Here is an 18,622-nt window from a genome sequence, read left to right on the forward strand (position 1 = left end):
AGTTGTACTATCAAGCAAATCTATGAAAATGTCTGCAAGTAATAAATGGCAATCTATTTGTGATGCTGTTTATTACCTATAAGTTTTTGTCATTAAGATATCCTCAATTTGGTAGAGTACTTTTGTTTTAAGAGAAATGATGGGAAACTCATAAGATTGCTAGTTGTACTTCATTTTGATTATTAATCATCGTCTAAATTAGAGATTATTAAGGTAGTTATAGTTGGCGCGAAACTTATTTGGTAGCGCGTGTTTGTTTTAGTGCGGGATTGAATATATTTGTGTGGGAAGAGAAGTTTGGCGCGAAAATTAGTTTTTAGTGCGTGTTTGTTTTGGTGTGTATTGGAAACGTTCATGTGAGAAGAGAAGTTTGGCGCGAAAGTTATTTTTTAGAGCGTGTTTGTTTTGGTGGATATTGAAGGCAATCATGTCGGAATAAAAATTTGATTATCAAATTTTGTAAATTTGCAATAATGAGATATTGAAATAAAAGAAACCTCAATTTGAATGCAGAATTAATGAAATAACTAGGTGAAAGATTCTCAAAAAAAGTTTAAGAGAGAAGAACTATTAAATATCTAAAATATAAAATACTAATCTAACCACGGCTATTTAACTAAAATTTTGGCACAAAATTTCTTTTTTAATGAATGTCTACTGAAATGTGAATTATATGCATATGTATACTTAGAAATAAGTCTGATTATCAAGTTTTGTATAATTGTAATAAATACGACATTGGATAAGAAAAAATCTCAATTTTGACGCAAAATCGAATAAATTATTAGTTATTAATCATGTCTAAATTACGAATTATTAATGTAGTCACAATTGGCGCGAAAGTTTTTTCTTAGCACGTGTTTATTCTGGTGCCGATTGAATATCGTTGGCGCGAAAGTTATATTTTAATGCGTGTTTGTTCTGGTGTGAATTGAACATTATTGACGCGAAAGTTATCTCTTAGTGATTGTTTGTTCTGATAATATGATTGAACGTGTCCGTGTAAAGAGAGAAATTTGAATATCAACCTTTGTAAAAATGCGTTAACACGATATTGAGATACATGAATTTCAACTTGAATGCACAACCAAACAAGTTATTAAGGATTACATATGAAAGATTCTTTAAACTTTTTAAGAGTGTATTAGATAAGAAAAAAATTACTACTTGTATCTAAAATATAAACTATTAATATAACCCCAACTATTTAACTAAAGTTTTGGTGCAAAATTTTATTTTAATGAATGTTTGCTCAAATGTGAATTATATATTTGTATACCTAGAAATAAACTTGAAAATATAAATTTTTAAAATTGCAATAAACTCGGTATTAGAATTTGTTTTTTTAATGAATGCTTATTCAAATGTGAATTATATGCATTCGGATACTTAGAAACAAGCTTGAATATTCAGTTATACGTACTTGTAATAAATGCGACATTAGATTAGAAGAAATTTCAATTTTGATTCAAAATCAAATAAATTATCAATTATTAATCATGTCTAAATCAAGAATTATTATGTAGTCACAATTGGCGCGAAAGTTACTTCTTAGCGCGTGTTTATACTCGTGTGGATTGAACATCATTAGCACGAAAGTTATCTCTTAGCACATATTTGTTCTGGTGTAGATTGAACATTATTGACGCGAAACTTATCTCTTAGTGACTGTTTGTTATGGTGATATGATTGAATGTGTCCGTGTAAAGAGAAAAACTTGAATATCAAGCTTTGTAAAATTATGGTAACACGGTATTGAGATACATGAATCTAAACTCGAATACACAACCAACCAAGTTATTAAGGATTACATATGAAATATTCTATAAACTTTTTAAGAGAATAATAGGATTACTACTCGTATCTAAAATATAAACTATTAATGTAACCACAACTATTTAACTAAAGTATTGGTGCGAAATTTTATTGTAATGAATGTTTGCTCAAATGTGAATTATATATATTTGTATACCTAGAAATAAACTTGAATATAAGATTTTTAAAATTGTAATAAACTTGGCATTGGAATTTATTTTTTAATGAATGTTTACTCAAATATCAATTATATGCATCTGTATACTTAGAAATAAGCTTGAATATCAAAGTTGTGTATAATTGTAATAAATACGACATTGGATTAAAAGAAATCTAAATTTGACGTAAAATCAATTAAATTATCAATTATTAATCATGTCTAAATCAAGAATTATTAATATAGTCACAATTGGCGCGAAAGTTATTTCTTAGCGCGTGTTTATTCTGGTGTGAATTGAACACGAAAGTTATCTCTTAGCGTGTGTTTGTTCTGGTGTGGGTTGAACATTATTGATGTGAAAGTTATCTATTAGCAATTGTTTGTTCTTATGACATGATTGAGCGTATCTGTGTAAAGAGAGAAACTTGAATATCAAGCTTTGTAAATCTCAACTTGATTGCACAACCAAATAAGTTATTAAGGATTGCATTTGAAAGATTCTCTAAACTTTTAAAGACGATATTAGATAAGGATAAAAATACTACTTGTATCTAAAATATAATATATTAATGTAACCCCAACTATTTAACTAAAGTTTTGGTGCGAAATTTTATTTAAATGTATGCTTGATAAATGTAAATTATATATATTCGTATACTTGAACATAAGATTTTCAAATTTGTAATAAACACGGCATTGAAATTTATTTTTTAATGAATGTTTACTCAAATGTGAATTATATGCATCTATATGTTATAAACTTGTATTGTATATATTATTGTTATATCTGCAAGACAGTAACATATGCATATATTTACAAGTGAGTCTTGGAGACCAACATCCAAGCATCATGCTAGTTATAAAGTCTCACCACTAATATGCAAACTAATAATGCTAGACTATTAATGAATGTTAATTACAATTGATATTTTCATGACATATCCAAGATATAAGGGGTTATGTCTCTAATTCCCCCTTCAAACTGGTGGTGAGAGGATCACCTCATGTTTGTCTCTAAGTTGATTGAATCGTATATGGCTTAGGAACTTAGTGAGACAGTCAGCAATCTGATCAGCTATAGGAACATAGGCAACGACAATATCATTTTGTAGCACTTGATCTCTGACATAGTGGACATCAATTTCAATATGTTTTGAACGAGCATGCATGACTGGATTGGATGCTAATGCCTTAGCACTTAAGTTGTCACACCATAGTATTGGTTTCCTTGAAAATGGAAGCTTGAGTTCAGCAAGTAGTGATCGAGTCCATGCTACTTCAAAGGCCAAATCAGCCAGTGCTCTATATTCAGATTTTGTACTTGATCTTGAGACTGCCTTTTGTTTTCTTGAGGACCAAGAAATAAGATTTTCACCAAGGAAAATGCATTAGCCTGCCATTGATTTTCTATCGTCAATACTAGTGGGCCAATCAGCATCTGAAGACCATGTTATGTCTAGATCAGTTGATTGCTTGATATGTAAGCAATAATTGATGGTGCCTTTGAGATACCTCAAAATCCTTTTTATGCCTTGCCAGTGATCAATGGTAGTGAACTCATGTATTCGCTAAGTTTGTTGATGGAGAATGCTATGTCTGGTCTTGTGTGTGTCAAGTGTTGCAATCCTCATATGGCTTGCCTAAACACTGTTGGATCTTGTAACTTGTCCTCCTCAACTGTGAATTGCTTCCCTGTTACCATAGGGGTTGGACAAGATGAAGCATGTTCCATCTTGAATTTCTTCAACAAGTCACCTATGTATTTGGATTGCTTGAGTTACATGCCACTTGCATCTCTATGGGCCTCTATTCCCAAGTGTATTTCACCCGGGTCTTTAAATGAGAAAACAACGTTGAGTTGTTTGATATATGCATCAAGAAACTTGGTGTTGTTGCCTGTAATTATGAAATCATCAACATAGTTGAGGAGAAAAATAATATGATCTTTACCTTTGAGTATGAAAAGAGAGGAATCACTTTTTATATTTTGAAATCCCCAGCTAAGCGGTGCATTTTTTAGACTATCAAACCAGGCTCACGGTGCCTGCTTTAATCCATAGATTGTCTTCGACAATTTTCATATGTGATTTGGTTTAGTTGAATCTACAAATCCCATTGGTTGGTGCATGAATATTTTTTCTTTGAGAGAGCCATTGAGGAAGTTGATAGGATGATCTTGACAGTGCTTGCTTTGACCACAAGACTAAATGCCTCTTCATAGTCTAGTTTTGGTGATTGTTGGAAACTTTTGGCAACTAGACGTGCTTTCCTTCTTTCTATACTTAGAAATAAGCTTGAATGCCAAGTTTTGTATAATTGTAATAAATACGACATTGGATCAGATGAAATCTCAACGTTGATGCAAAATCAAATAAATTATCAACTATTAGTCATGTCTAATCAAGAATTATCAATGAAGTCACAATTAGGGGCGAAGTTATTTCTTAGCGCGTGTTTATTCTGGTGTGGATTGAACATCATTGGCACAAAAGTTATCTCTTAGTGCATGTTTGTTCAGGTGTGGATTGAACATTATTGACGCGAAAGTTATTTCTTAGCTACTGTTTGTTCAAATGATATGATTGAACGTGTTCGTGTAAAGAGAGAAACTTGAATATCAAGCTTTGTAAAAGTGCGTTAACACGGTATTGAGATTCATGAATCTCAACTCGAACGCAAAGTTTCACAAAACCACATTTTTATGAACTACCCAGTTCACCTCTCCCTGTTGTGTGTGAAGTCACAGGTCCAATAACATGTAGGTGCATTTTCTTCTTTGGTAAGTTTTTGCCTAGGGTCAAAATTTTCCCAATATCGATAGATAAACTAGAATATCAATCAAACTTTGTAAAATTGCGATAACACGATAATGTGATATGCAATTTTCAACTAAAATCCATAACCAAATAAGTTATTAAGGATTTCATGTGAAAACGTGCTCTAAAATTTGTAAGAGGATATTAGATAATCATAAAATTACTAATCGCATCTAAAATAAAAATTATCAAAGTAACCACAAATGTTTGTTGTTAGCGCAATATCGGGGGAGGGTCGAGTTCGGGAGCATTGTTAATTTCCGGAACATATCACTTGAGCAACATACTTTTGTGAGAGACACACCACTTCTCCACCTAAAACCTTAAGGTGATAAGTGAGTGGGTTCTCTCATCTATATATGCTCAAGTTACCACATGCATTTCCAATGTGAGACTATTATCCAGACTCACACTTGCATTATTCTCAACACTCCCCCTCAAGTGTGAGTCCATAATGCCCCCCTCAAGTGGAAACTCCTCTTCCACTTACACTTGTACCGCCGTTAGACACACTTCAACGGGACACTCTACTCACTTGCGGAACACATACCAACGACCATGTGGAGATACTTTCGATACAAGTAAGTCGGTCTCTTTCTCGAACCAAAGGCTCGTGATATCAATTGTTAGCGTAATATCGGGGGAGGGTTGAGTTCGGGAGCATTGTTAATTTCCGGGACATATCACTTGAGCAACACACCTTTGTGGGAGACACATCACTTCTCCACCTAAAACCTTAAGGTGATAGGTGAGTGAGTTCTTCCACTTATATATGCTCAAGTCACCACATGCATTTCCAATGTGAGACTATTATCCACACTCACACTTGTATTATTCTCAACAATGTTAACTACAATTTTGGCACAATTTTTTTTTAGTGAGTGTAAAATGTGAATTATATGCACATGTATACTAACAAATAAATTTAAATAAAGCTTTGAAAATTTATAATAAACACCACATTGAAACACAAGAAATTTCAAATTTGTTGCAAAATCAAACAATTTATTATGAATTTTTACTTATGAAAGTAATAATGAGTTTTCACCATAATAAAATAATGAGTTTTCATTAATATTTTTATAAACTAAAATATACATGTATAATTTAGAACAAAACAGGTATTGTCTACCTTCTCTAATATAAACAAATTTTAACTTCTTAAATTTATGCATTTCGACTATATAAAAATTACTTACATCAATTATTCAATGAGTTAAAATATTAAAATTATTTATTATAAGAAATGGAATGGGTAATTATTTTAATACTAAGGGTGTGTTTGTTTGATGGATTAAATTTACAATCTTGAGAATGTTTTTCCTAGAAATGTTATTTTGAGAAAATAGTTTCCATCAATTTGTTTGGCACATTATTAAGGTTCCTAGGAATATTTTAAAATTTTATTTTATTTATAGTTTTAGAATTTTAAAAACAAATTCAAAAATGTTAAAAGTAATATAAAAGTGGGTAGTTATTGGTAGTTACTTTTATTCTCGAGGAATATAGGATTCCCACCCATTAATATGAGAATAAAACTTTCAAATTCTATGAGTAAATTTTATTCAAGGAATAAAAGTAGCTAAGAATAATTTTTTAAACATTCGAACAAATATGGAAACATGGGATTCTCAATCCCACATTCTCGTGAATCTTATTTGAATCCATCAAACAAACATTAATGGTTAAGAGTGTAACAAATAAGCACTAATAGTTCAATAGCATCAATGACAATGACAAGGGGAGCGTCTTACAAATATTCACAATTGAGATTCAATTGGACTTATTAAAGTGTGCAAATATTCCGTGTATATCGACCATTAGCATGTTTGGTTTGGCTTTTAGAATGGCCAAAAGCACTTCTACAAATGTAGAATTGATTTTGAGTGATTTTAAGATGTTTGTTTAGGCAAAAGTAGAATTGATTCTGTCTCCAGAATTGATTCTACTTGAAGCTAGAATTTGTAGCTTCTGCCTCTAGAATTGATTCTGGATGTTTTTTACACCGAAATTTATTATTCAACTCACTTTTACATAAATGTATCCAAACATAAATCAATTCTGCTAAACTCAATTCTGATAGAATCAATTCTACCAAACTCAATTCTACTAGAATCAATTCTGTCCACCGCCAATCCAAACACACCCCATGATTTGTTTCAAATAATTAGGAGGTTGTTTTTCTATTAAAAATGAGCACTATATAAAAAAATATAAATTTAATTTTACTATTTTTACTTAAATTATAAATATTATCAATAATATCAAAAATAATCATTTTTATTAATAACATAAATAATATTATATTATATATATATATATATATATATATATATATATATATATATATATATATATATATATATATATATATATATATATATATATATATTGAGGCATATAGTACTATTAATAAAAAAATAGATTTGGAATTTTTTTATTATTCTATCAAATTTGTATCATTGAATTTGAACTAGTTAAATAATTTTGCAGTTTAATAGATAAATTAAATTAAAGGATGATTAACTATTTGGAAATAAAATTACAAGTTAGTAAATTTACAATAAAAAAAAAATTAAGTATTAAAAAGTAAATTTCATAGAATTAATAATTAAAAACAAAGAAAGAATTTTTTGAATTTACAAAAGAAGAAAAAATATAAATTAACAATTATATCATATTTAATTGATTTGAAGAATGTTAAATTTGCTCTATCATTATTTTTATTCCATAAAATCTTACGTAGGCTTACCAAGTATTGTAATTTATGCTTTTTAACAATTTTACAGAGTAGGTGATAGAGGAAATGTGTACAGACCTCAAACAAGATTACCTTATGAAATAGAAAAAAGTATACTAATTATATTGCTATATAATACACACACAAAAAAAACTATTATGAAGAAAATAAAAAATATACTAAAGAAATTGTTAATACTTTAAATAAAAAATGCTTGCTTATTGGATCCTGAGAGTATGTTCCTCTCAAAGTCTCATATTCGAAACCCACTAGATACAAATTGCTTATTAAAAAAAATACTGTATAAAAATGTCACTATCCTTAATTTATTACTGTCAATTTCTTTCGTGTTTTTTTTTTGGTAAAACATCAATTTATATAGGAAAATACTTTATTAAATTTTTTATGTAGCTCGTGTTTTAGTCAAATAAAAATTTAATTAATTTTTCTGTTATCGTATTTTTTTTATCATAAATTGAATTTTTTTTAAGCGGAAAAATTTCGTGGATCAATTATATAAAATTAGAATATCAACACTTTCTTGTTGTAGACATTATTTGAGAATAAAAATTGTCGTTTCTGCTATCTTGATTCGAAATCTTGAAAAAATAATTGATCGGATCTTCCTCTATATCTCACGTTCACAATTCTCAATGGGACAAGTTGTGGAGCCGCCAATTATCCAAGACACACTAAAACTAAAATGTATTAGATCAACAACAATATGTCTTCTTTATATTTAATGAATAATTATTGTTATTGAATGACTTTTTTTAAACTATAGAATAGAAATAACAAAAACATATACTGTAATTCATAAAATAGTAAGTTGTTCTGGTTTTTGAACTCACAATTAAAAATTATTTTTAGATTTTTTTTAGGACTAATTTGAATCTCATTATTTTCTTTGATGATTTCTCAAATCTAAATTATAAGGATTAGAATGTGGGTTGGGTTGTTTTGTTGACGACTCCCTTATTTGTTGAGGAAATTTACTAATTTCATTTGGTAAAAATTACGGAGTATCAAACTTGAAGATTATAAATATTATTGAATCATAATTTGTCACAAAGTTAAACTAATAAAGACTTTAATGGGTAGTTTATATTGGTAATAATGAAAAATATATTCTAACAAAGCTTATTTAGAAACCTATGAATAGATTATAGGGATGAGGTTTAGGGCTACTTTGTTTCAGCTTTAAAAAAATGGATTTTTTCTTTGTATTTTTTAGAATAGATTTTCTAAAACCGTTTTTCAAAATATTACAAGATTTTTTATATTCGTTTTTTCTAAAATGAAACACTTAACTTGACATCCTATAACATAAACATACATAATTGAAGACCAAAACTTAGTCAAAATCATAATTTTTTCAAAAAATTGTATTTCAAAAATGATTTTTATGAAAGTCTATTTGAAATAGCTTCAAAATTAAGTGATTTTTTTAAATTTTGATATCCAAATTTTTTCCCCATAAATAGATGAAATACCTAAAATCACATTTTAAGAATAACTATTCAAACAAAATTTTCATTTGAAGCTTTTATAAAAAATTTCTTTGTAAAAATTTTTTTCACAAAATTTGGTAACACTATAAAAATCATTTTTAAAAAAAGCCAAAACAAACGGGCCCTTACTTAGTTTTCTCTTGTGTACCCTATATATATATATATATATATATATATATATATATATATATATATATATATATATATATATATATATATATATATATATATATATATATATATATATATATATATATATATATATATATATATATATAAAAATTGTGTAAGCAAGTTGATATTAATGAGAGAATTAAGGATTCTCTAACATTTTTACACAATAAAATGGAAAATCATGCCGACAAAAAGGACAAAGAAATTACCAACCAAATAAATTACGAAAAAAAAGAAAACAATCTTTGCTAAATTCGTAGAAACTAAAGTTGGAATTAGTAATTTCTCCTAGGATCGTCCATTTCCAAACCAAAATCTTAATATTCCAAATCGTATTATCGACATTCCACCTATCATTCCGAAAACAAATACCGTTAAGGAGTAACCAAATAGACCAAGAAGTAGTAAGCCAAATAACTCCCCATTTGCCCTCTTTAACTTTCTTCCCTTTATAACAAGAATATCAATCCATAAAATTCGAGAAGCATTCTTCCGCCCCACCGGTTTACCTATCCAATTAGCTATCTCATTCCAAATAATCTTCACCACTTTACAATCGAAAAAGAAGTGATCCCAACTGTCCAATTCTATATCACAAAAAAGCACACTTTAAACAATTTAAAGGAAAGACAATACCTTTTGTCTTCAAAAGATCCTCCGTAGGGAGTCTATTCACCAAAAGCCTTGATTTTGTAAGGAGCCTCCGAATTCCAAACTATACGCAAGGGGTCATCATGTCTATTCCGGAGCCCAAAAGGAGTGCGAAAGAAAGCATAAAAGTCATAACAAAAAGATACCGAAAAAAATTCGTTCAAGTCCGCAGTCCAAAACACCTTATCATGATTGGCCTCCTCGACCCCGATTCTTCCTAATTTTGTATAAAGAGAAGAAAGAGACGCCCGATCCTCCTGATTCAACAATAATTCCCTAATGCCAAGATCTCCCCAAAACCAAACACCATTTTGCCATCCTCCCATATCGGCCACCGACACCTTTTTCAAGCCAGATAGCGCATGAAGACCCAGAAACTCCTCACACAAACTAAGCTCCTCCAACCAAATAGCTTCTCAAAATGGGATATTAAAGCCATTACTTAAACTAAACTTACATAAAGCCGTCATCAGATCCTTGCTAGAAGAAGAACCTATCTTGATAATATCCTTCCACAAAATAGATTGAGAAGAAGGAGTTAAACCGCTTCCAACACCACAAAAAGTCTTCAAGGAAATGTCTCTGTAATGAGCTTTCAACAAATCATACAAAAAGTTGTCATAACCTTGCAAAATCCTCCACCTCCATTTGTTAATAAGAGCCAAATTCAAATCCAACAAATTTTTTATTCCTAACCCACAAAATTCCAACGGTAAACACACCTTCTTCCAACTCACCCAATGGATCTTTCTCACTCCCTCCAAACCGCCTCATAAAAAATTGCCTTGGATACTAATAAAATCTTTCATAACCTTCGTCGACATCTTGTAGAAAGATAAAGTGAAGATGGAAAGAGAACAAAGAACCAATTTCAAGAGAGTAATCCTAACTTCGAGGATAATAAACCAGTTTTTTCAACCCGCTAGCCGCTTTTCCATTTTGTTCAAAAGAGGAACCCAAGTGTGAAATTTCCTAGGATTGGCTCCAATCTGGATTTCGAGAAAATTGTACTTATGGGATTCCAACTTGCAAGAAAGAAGGGAAGCCGCGGCTTTTGTAACGCCCCGAATTTAATTAATTATTTAATTAAATTACTAAGGATTTAATTATTGGATTTAGTCGAAAATTGGATTCGTCGATATTATTTTAAGAGGCGTAATTGGAGTGTTAAATTAAAATCGGATTTTTAGTCGGTTCAAGCAGAGGAATAATATTAAGAATAATATTATTTATTGGACTAATTTTTATTTAAGTAATTGGATTGAATTGTGTGTGATGAATAACAATGCGGAGGTGTGTGGAAATGGCCCAATAAGACAATATGAAATTATATTATTATTTGGAATATAAGAAAAATATTAGGTTTTGTTGGCGGAGGAAGTTTGGAGCTTTTGGAATAGATCGTGAAACAAGGCTGCAAACACGGAGAACGAGGTTTTGGCAAAAAGGAGGAATTGATCATTGATCGTTGGGAAAAGACTTGCACTCGATCGGATTTTAGAGGCGGTCTCCATATGCAAGGTAAGGATGGGGTTCGAATCTTATAACCGGGATTATGATAGTTGGTATGTGAGATTGGGGTTATTGATTTTCCTAATGTGTTTGTGTTGAAATCGTAGTGTTTGATTATGAATAAAATTTATGGCCGTCGTTGTTGAAATTGTATTGAACAAATCATGTATATGGTTGCTATTGATGTTGTGTTTATTTGGAATTTAATAATAGTATAATATATGACTGGTGTTGGTCATTGGAAATTGATGGAATGTTTGATAGTGGGGTTGAATCGAAACTGGAATGTATGAAGAAGAAGAAGGAAAAGGGTTACGGGACGACCGCCCCTGGGTGAAGGAGACGCCCTCCCTTAAGGGCAGTGGGCAGAAGACAGCCACCCTTGTGGTGAGTGAAGAGGAGACGTCCGTCTTGGGTGGTTGGGTTAGGGAGACGTCCGCCCCTTAGGATTAGTTGGGTGGGACATCCGTTCCATAACTTTAGGGACCCACGACATGTGTATGTGTGCATTATTATAACTCTATATTTTTCCTTGTTCTCCTTACTAGATTTAATTGAACTCTTGACTTAATTATTCTGTCTCAGACAATAATTAGTTGGTAAGCAATATTAAAACATATATTAGTAATCCCACGAATATTTATATGAACAGATAAATTAATTAGGTGAACCAGTGATAACAGAAATAGAATGAACAAGTGGTTGTAACAGTAGCGGCAAGAATTAAAGTAGTGCGAGTGTATATAAAGCCTTGACAGAGAATAGAAATTAAAACAGTAGTTTCTAGTAGCAGAAAACTAAATCAATGACAGGGTATTGGCTAATAGTAGCAAAGTCATTTTTAATTGTAGCAGAGTTAGATGAAAACAGTACCGAATTAGTCGAGTTAGCGAATTAAGCGATAACAATTAGTTATTCGGAATTAGTTGAAAATTGTCAGGGCCGGTCGCGTATATTCGTAGATATTTTTGATTGATTTGTTTGTTATAATTATGTCGAATAAGTTGATTTGCAAGTGCGGTTGAATTGTTCCGGTTTATGGAATTGTGTTGTTGATGAGTTGCTATTGAATGTGTTGTTCTGATTACTTGTTGTTGATTTCGTTGTTGTTAAATATGTCGTTGTTGTTGAGCTTCTGTTGATTATAAGTTGTTGTTGATCAGCTGAATCGTCCCGATTTATGGACATGTTTGAGTTGTAGGTCTGATGACCAATGTAGATTAAGTTGATGCAATTGATGCATATTTAAGTTGTTGTTTTGTTGTTGTTTGATTTCGTTGTGATATTTTTGATTTGATGTCGTCCATATTGTCGCATAATATTGCATTGATTAAGTTGGCCTTGATGGCATTGATTATGTTGGCCTTGATGGCACTCTGTTCAAGTTGTTGAAATGCCTCGATAACCCGGCTTTCTGTTTAAGTTGGGAGTTATACTCCAATGGATCTACGTGCATTTGCATAGTTGAGTCGCATAATGCGTCGTATGTTATTTTGTTGTTGCTATTAAGTTGTTGGTATTAAGTTGCTTGCTATTGTGATGAAGTTGTTGTTGTAATGTTGTTGTTTTGGTGATTACTTGTTGATGTTGGAATAGTAGTAAAATTGTATGATTCTAATCTAATATATCAGTTATCATACTCCTGTTTATATTATTGGATATCTCACCCCTTCTGCTGATGTTTCCCCTACCATGGGAAATGGACAAGTACTCAAGATTAGCTATGGAAGTTCGAAGTAAATTTATGAAGTCTTTAGTAGCTGTTAGTCGAGTTGGTGTCTTGCTCAGATACGTATCACTCGGGATGGAATTATGATTGTATTTGTTGTTCTATTGATGTTGTTATTATTATAGGTGTTGAATATCCAAGTTGAATAATAAGAAGTAATTACTGTTGTTTAAGTTGTTATTAGTTGAATAAAAGTTGACGAATAATTATAAGTTGAAGTTTGATCTAGTTGAATAAACTTGTGTATGAATTATAATTTTAAAATTGTAGATGTCGAATGCTATGTATCAAAGATAAATGAAATACAGGTTATTTGTGGTTTTAAGTTGAAAATGTAATGCCTCATATTTGATGTTTAAAATTTTCCGCACTCTGATTTTATTATAATTACTGGGTAGAAAATGGGGGTGTTACATTAGTGGTATCAAAGCAGGTCGGCCCGTCCGTCCAGAGTCGTCTAATTGTTGTTTATTCCTTAGTACGCGACAAGTGTGTACAACACTGTCGGTACTTGTTGTTTTCTGATTTCTTGTTGCAGGAGTTAGTTCGAAGCTAAGTGGGGGAGAAGTTGTGCTTCTTTGTTATGCTACGGTTGTAAGTTGTTGGTGCAATTTACTGTTTAAGGAGAAAGTGTGAGTATAGTTGGAGTTTGTTGACATGGATTCAAGATTTTGGTGGTTAATCAAGAGGAGCATCTTAAGGAAGAGGACGATCAAGGATTGTTGATGTGTACTTCTCGAAGGATGAGGAGCAGTGTAGTAGTTGTTGATCTGCAAGTATGATGCAGATTACCAATATTTTTTAAGGTAACTATTAAGGATAATTGTTATGCGATGGAATTTAGAAAGTTACTATGTTCAGTGTAATTGATGGACTAAGAAGCTGTTGTTTGAGTAACTATTGTATAAGCTGTTGACGAAGGAATAATGATTAAATGGCGAATTGTTTTGGATTATTAGTAAGTAATTATAAGAGTTTTCGAAGTTGTTGGAAATGCAAAGAATAAGATTTCAAGGATAAGAGGTGTTGATGAGGGCATAAAGGAATTTTGTTAGGATATTATCACAAGGTGTCAAGTAGTATGTAGCTGCAGGACGTCGGAGTTACCAGGTTCAGATGGTTTTGCAAGTTGTTAAATTGTGGTACTTTTGGTGAGGTAAGTACAATTTCCAAAGGAACACTATTATAGTTGGTAATGATGGTTATACTTCATTATGATTGTCGGCTTTCTATTGACAAATTGAGGACTTGATCATCCTTAATCTCTTGTCGATAGTAGACGAAATTGTATTGGATGTTATAGATTTATCTTGCTATCTTAATGGTGCGTAAAGTGGTGGATGCTAAAGAAGGAAGGGAACTTAGTTGAAGCTTGTGAATCGTGTAAGTCGATAGAAACTCTTATAATGGACGGAGAATTAAGATGGATGATTAGAGTTGTGTAGCTGAAGCATGATGTGCCAGATGTATTGTGTTTTCTTGTGAATAGGACTGATTGTAATAAGATGTTCTTGTAAGTTGTTGGTTGATGATGAGGTAAGAGTATATTATCAGATGTAAGTGAGTGGTTGCTGTTACTACTTAGTAAGATGTTGTTTCAAGATATTGCCAAAATGGTTGGCGAATAGTAATGATTATGTTGCAAGAGTAATTGGACAATTGGGGTATAAGTATTGGATTTAAACCATGGTTGGGTCGTTGTTGAATCGAAGGATTAGATGCGAATGTTGTGTTAAGGATGGTTGTGTCGGATAGAATTTTTGAGGACGGAAATATTCTAAGTGGGGGAGTTGTAACGCCCCAAATTTAATTAATTATTTAATTAAATTACTAAGGATTTAATTATTGGATTTAGTCAAAAATTGGATTTGTCGGTATTATTTTAAGAGGCGTAATTGGAGTATTAAATTAAAATCGGATTTTTAGTCGGTTCAAGCGGAGGAATAATATTAAGAATAATATTAAGAATAGTATTATTTATTGGACTAATTTTTATTTAAGTAATTGGATTGAATTGTGTGTGATGAATAGCAATGTGGAGGTGTGTGTAAATGGTCTAATAAGACAATATGGAATTATATTATTATTTGGAATATAAGAAAAATATAAGGTTTTGTTGGTGGAGGAAGTTTGGAGCTTTTGGAATAGATCGTGAAACAAGGCTGCAAACACAGAGAACGAGGTTTTGGCAAAAAGGAGGAATTGATCATTGATCGTTGGGAAAAGGCTTGCACTCGATCGGATTTTAGAGGCGATCTCCATATACAAGATAAGGGTGGGGTTCAAATCTTATAACATTTGCATTTCTGTCAGTGCACCTTTCTTGCCCAGTCTGTATGTTGCTCTAGCTTGGTATATCGGGGTAATACTTGTGATATTTTCTGGATCTTTGTCTTTCAAAGCAGACACGGTGTACCTTGGTGCCATATTGTACTTCGTCATGTCATTCACAAACTTTCTCCCATCATCTTTTAGACGGTCCAAGATGTCATGACCTAACATATCCGTATCTAGTCTATGATTATGCATCCCACATTTAACCATCACCTTCCAACCAATACCACTCAAAACAGATCTCAGCCTAAATGGACATCTAAGCCTCATAGTAGAATGTCCATCAGAAGGGGCCGCAACTTCATTTTTGTTTTTGTAATTTCCTCCTCTATCACAACCTATAATAAATTTATCCTTCCTCCCTCGCATTCCATTAGCAGACTCGGATCGGATTGTAACAACAACAATACCATGATTTTTTCCAATAGCACGAGTCCATTCTAGAACCTTATCTCGTGATTCAAAAATCTGACATTCACAAAATCGTACTATTACTATTAGATAACCGCATCAATTTATAAAGTAAAGTAAACATACTATATCTGTCACAAAGTACTGCGTAAGATCACTGCATGAATCCGTAGAAAAAGCAGAAGTTGCTGGTTCAGGACCGCAAAGATATAAAACTTCATCTGCCATACCGAAAATTTCAAGTTTTAATTAAATTTCCGGTACACACCAGGAATTTGGAATTTTCGGTACTGGGTTTTCTACCGGAAATTTGAGAAATTTCTGGTATGGGGTAACGAGTTTTGCAAATGTACCAAATTTTTTAAAATCTCTGGTAAATCGCATCGAAAATTTGAAATTTTCGGTAAATGGATACTGGAAATTTGTTAAAATCAAATAATTTTCGGTATCGACCAAAAAAGTATAGGAAATTTGGTAAAGGTTACCAGAAATTTATTTTTTGCCTGATTTTCTCTAACATTAATTTTTTTTCAAACATGATAAAAGTTTTGAGTTAATAGTCTCAGGAGTATTTTGGGAATACTGCAAAATGGGGGGGGGGGGGGGGGGGGGGGGGGGGGAGTATAATATGGGGGTTGGCATCTAAATTTCTCCAAAAGTTGATAGGTTCTGTAAGCAATGGCACACACCTATTGCAGTCCATTATTATTCATTCAGCCCAACAATGAAACATTCCTAGATCGAGAGAATTTTATCTTGCACCCTACAAATTGTACCTGACACTCCATGTTGACAATAATTTTACTATAGTACATTTAAATTAAAAGAAAAAAATTTTAAATTTTTCTTTTGTAAAAGCTTAGATATATATCTGAATTTTGAAATCACCATACTATATTGACAATTTTAAAATATCCAATAAAATTTAAAATTTGTTCGTATTTTTTTATGATAAAATTCATATTGTAGTGCTGGATCATTTGCTTAATTTTAAATTAAAATTAATAATTTTTAAGCTTTTTTTCTTTCTAATTTGAAGTGATCAAAACACCCATATCTCTATATTTGCAACGATGATCAAATAATTAATTGTTTGATTGAAGTTGGTATATCAATTTGAAGCAATCAAACACAAGTCAAAAAATCAAACAATACTCTATTAAAACGATTAACAAAATAATATCAGTGAGATGAAATTAAGATAGAAAATCTATGATCTATAAGAAACCATTTTTAATTTGAAAAAAATAAAGTAATTCGGAGTGTGATTCAAAACTAAAAAAATTATTAAAACCACCATCTCTCCTCATGGAAAGAAAGAAAGAAAAGAGAACTTAGAGAGACTGAAAATTCACTTAAAAAAATATGGATGGCTCTAAGAAAAATATAATGTGCTTAATTACATTTTTTAATAATTGTAATAATAAGTAATTTTAGTTATAATTAAGTTGAAAACACTATAGATGATTATAATTATTATAATTATAGTTATAATGATTTTGATTTGATGAAAGCGAGTCACAGACATATGCACGACATTTGTTTGTCCATATAATTATGATCTTGAAATTATAAAATTTTAAAACATGAAAATTATTAATATGGGTCTAAGATTGGGAATAGTTGAGACAAATAGTTTAAGTTACCCATAAATAAATAGAATCACCACGACATGGGAATCATGACCATAATCCTTTTTACCAACATATTCAATTACAATCAAATTGCCTTTTAGAGAGGATATTACAAACTTTTTAGTCTTAGTAATTCACACCAAAACTTAAACTTTTACCGGTAGGTATGAAAATAAAATCCATACTCGCGGATATCCATCCAAATTTATTTTGAAGTTGACGGAAAAATTCGTTTTGACTGGATTTGAGTTTGAGTTTGAGTTTTTTTCGATTATAAAATATGAGGATGGGTCGGATAACAAGGACATTAATATCCACCCCGAACCCCTCCCATTTATTTCATTTATGTACTCCCTCCGTTTTTTATTATAAGTCGTTTTGGAAAAAAAATTGTATTTAAATATAAGTCGCTTTACAATTCCAATGAATAATTAATGCTACTTTTCCTATTATATCCTTAAATATTTATTATTCTCTCTCCTTACAATTATGTAAATTTATCTTCCATATGTCATTAATGAAGGATAATTTTGTAAAAACCTTCATAATTTCTCATTTTCATACAATAATTATTATTTTTCTTAAACTGTGTGAAAAGTCTAAAACGACTTATAATAAAAAACAGAGGGAGTATATTATTATTTATATTTCATAATTTATATTATTAAATATGTGGCTGATGTTTCAATAATTTAATTTGTATTTATTATTTAAAATATTTGAAGTGTATGTATGAAATTTTTTGAGATTGTTTTATTTTATTATTTATAATATAATTTTATTTTTGAAAAAGTAAATATTTTTATTAAAAAAATTGATTTTACTAAATGGATGGTGGCAGAGCGGAGATACCCGAACCCGTTTGGAACGAATTTGGATTTTAATTCTCCATCTCCGTTTGAGTTTGGGGCGGAGATCATGAATTAATTGGGGATTCATGTTTGGGTTTGACGGCGGGGATCATGAATTGATTGGGGATTCATATTTGGATTTGAGGGAGGTAAAAATTGTCTCCGACCCATCCCTTTGCCATATCTATTTACAAGTGCGGCCACACAATTGCAAACTTATGAGCTATAGAAGATATTCAATACTTTCTCTATTCAAAACTATAAGATGTTTTATACATTTTATA

At 31.0% G+C, this 18,622-nt stretch overlaps 1 protein-coding gene across 1 annotated transcript; it reads right to left on the reverse strand.

Annotated features, from left to right (window-relative positions):
• Positions 1 to 15,397: 15,397 nt before the first annotated feature.
• Positions 15,398 to 16,081, reverse strand: LOC131614814 (uncharacterized). The gene is made up of 2 exons (XM_058886363.1): positions 15,980 to 16,081; positions 15,398 to 15,910 (listed from the first exon to the last, which is right to left on the reverse strand). Exons 1-2 carry the CDS (start codon positions 16,079 to 16,081, stop codon positions 15,398 to 15,400), a joined length of 615 nt encoding a protein of 204 aa, XP_058742346.1.
• Between the last annotated feature and the right edge of the window lie 2,541 nt (positions 16,082 to 18,622).

The sequence above is a fragment of the Vicia villosa genome, linkage group LG6 (genome assembly GCF_029867415.1).
Source record: "Vicia villosa cultivar HV-30 ecotype Madison, WI linkage group LG6, Vvil1.0, whole genome shotgun sequence".
NCBI classification, from domain to species: Eukaryota; Viridiplantae; Streptophyta; class Magnoliopsida; order Fabales; family Fabaceae; genus Vicia; species Vicia villosa.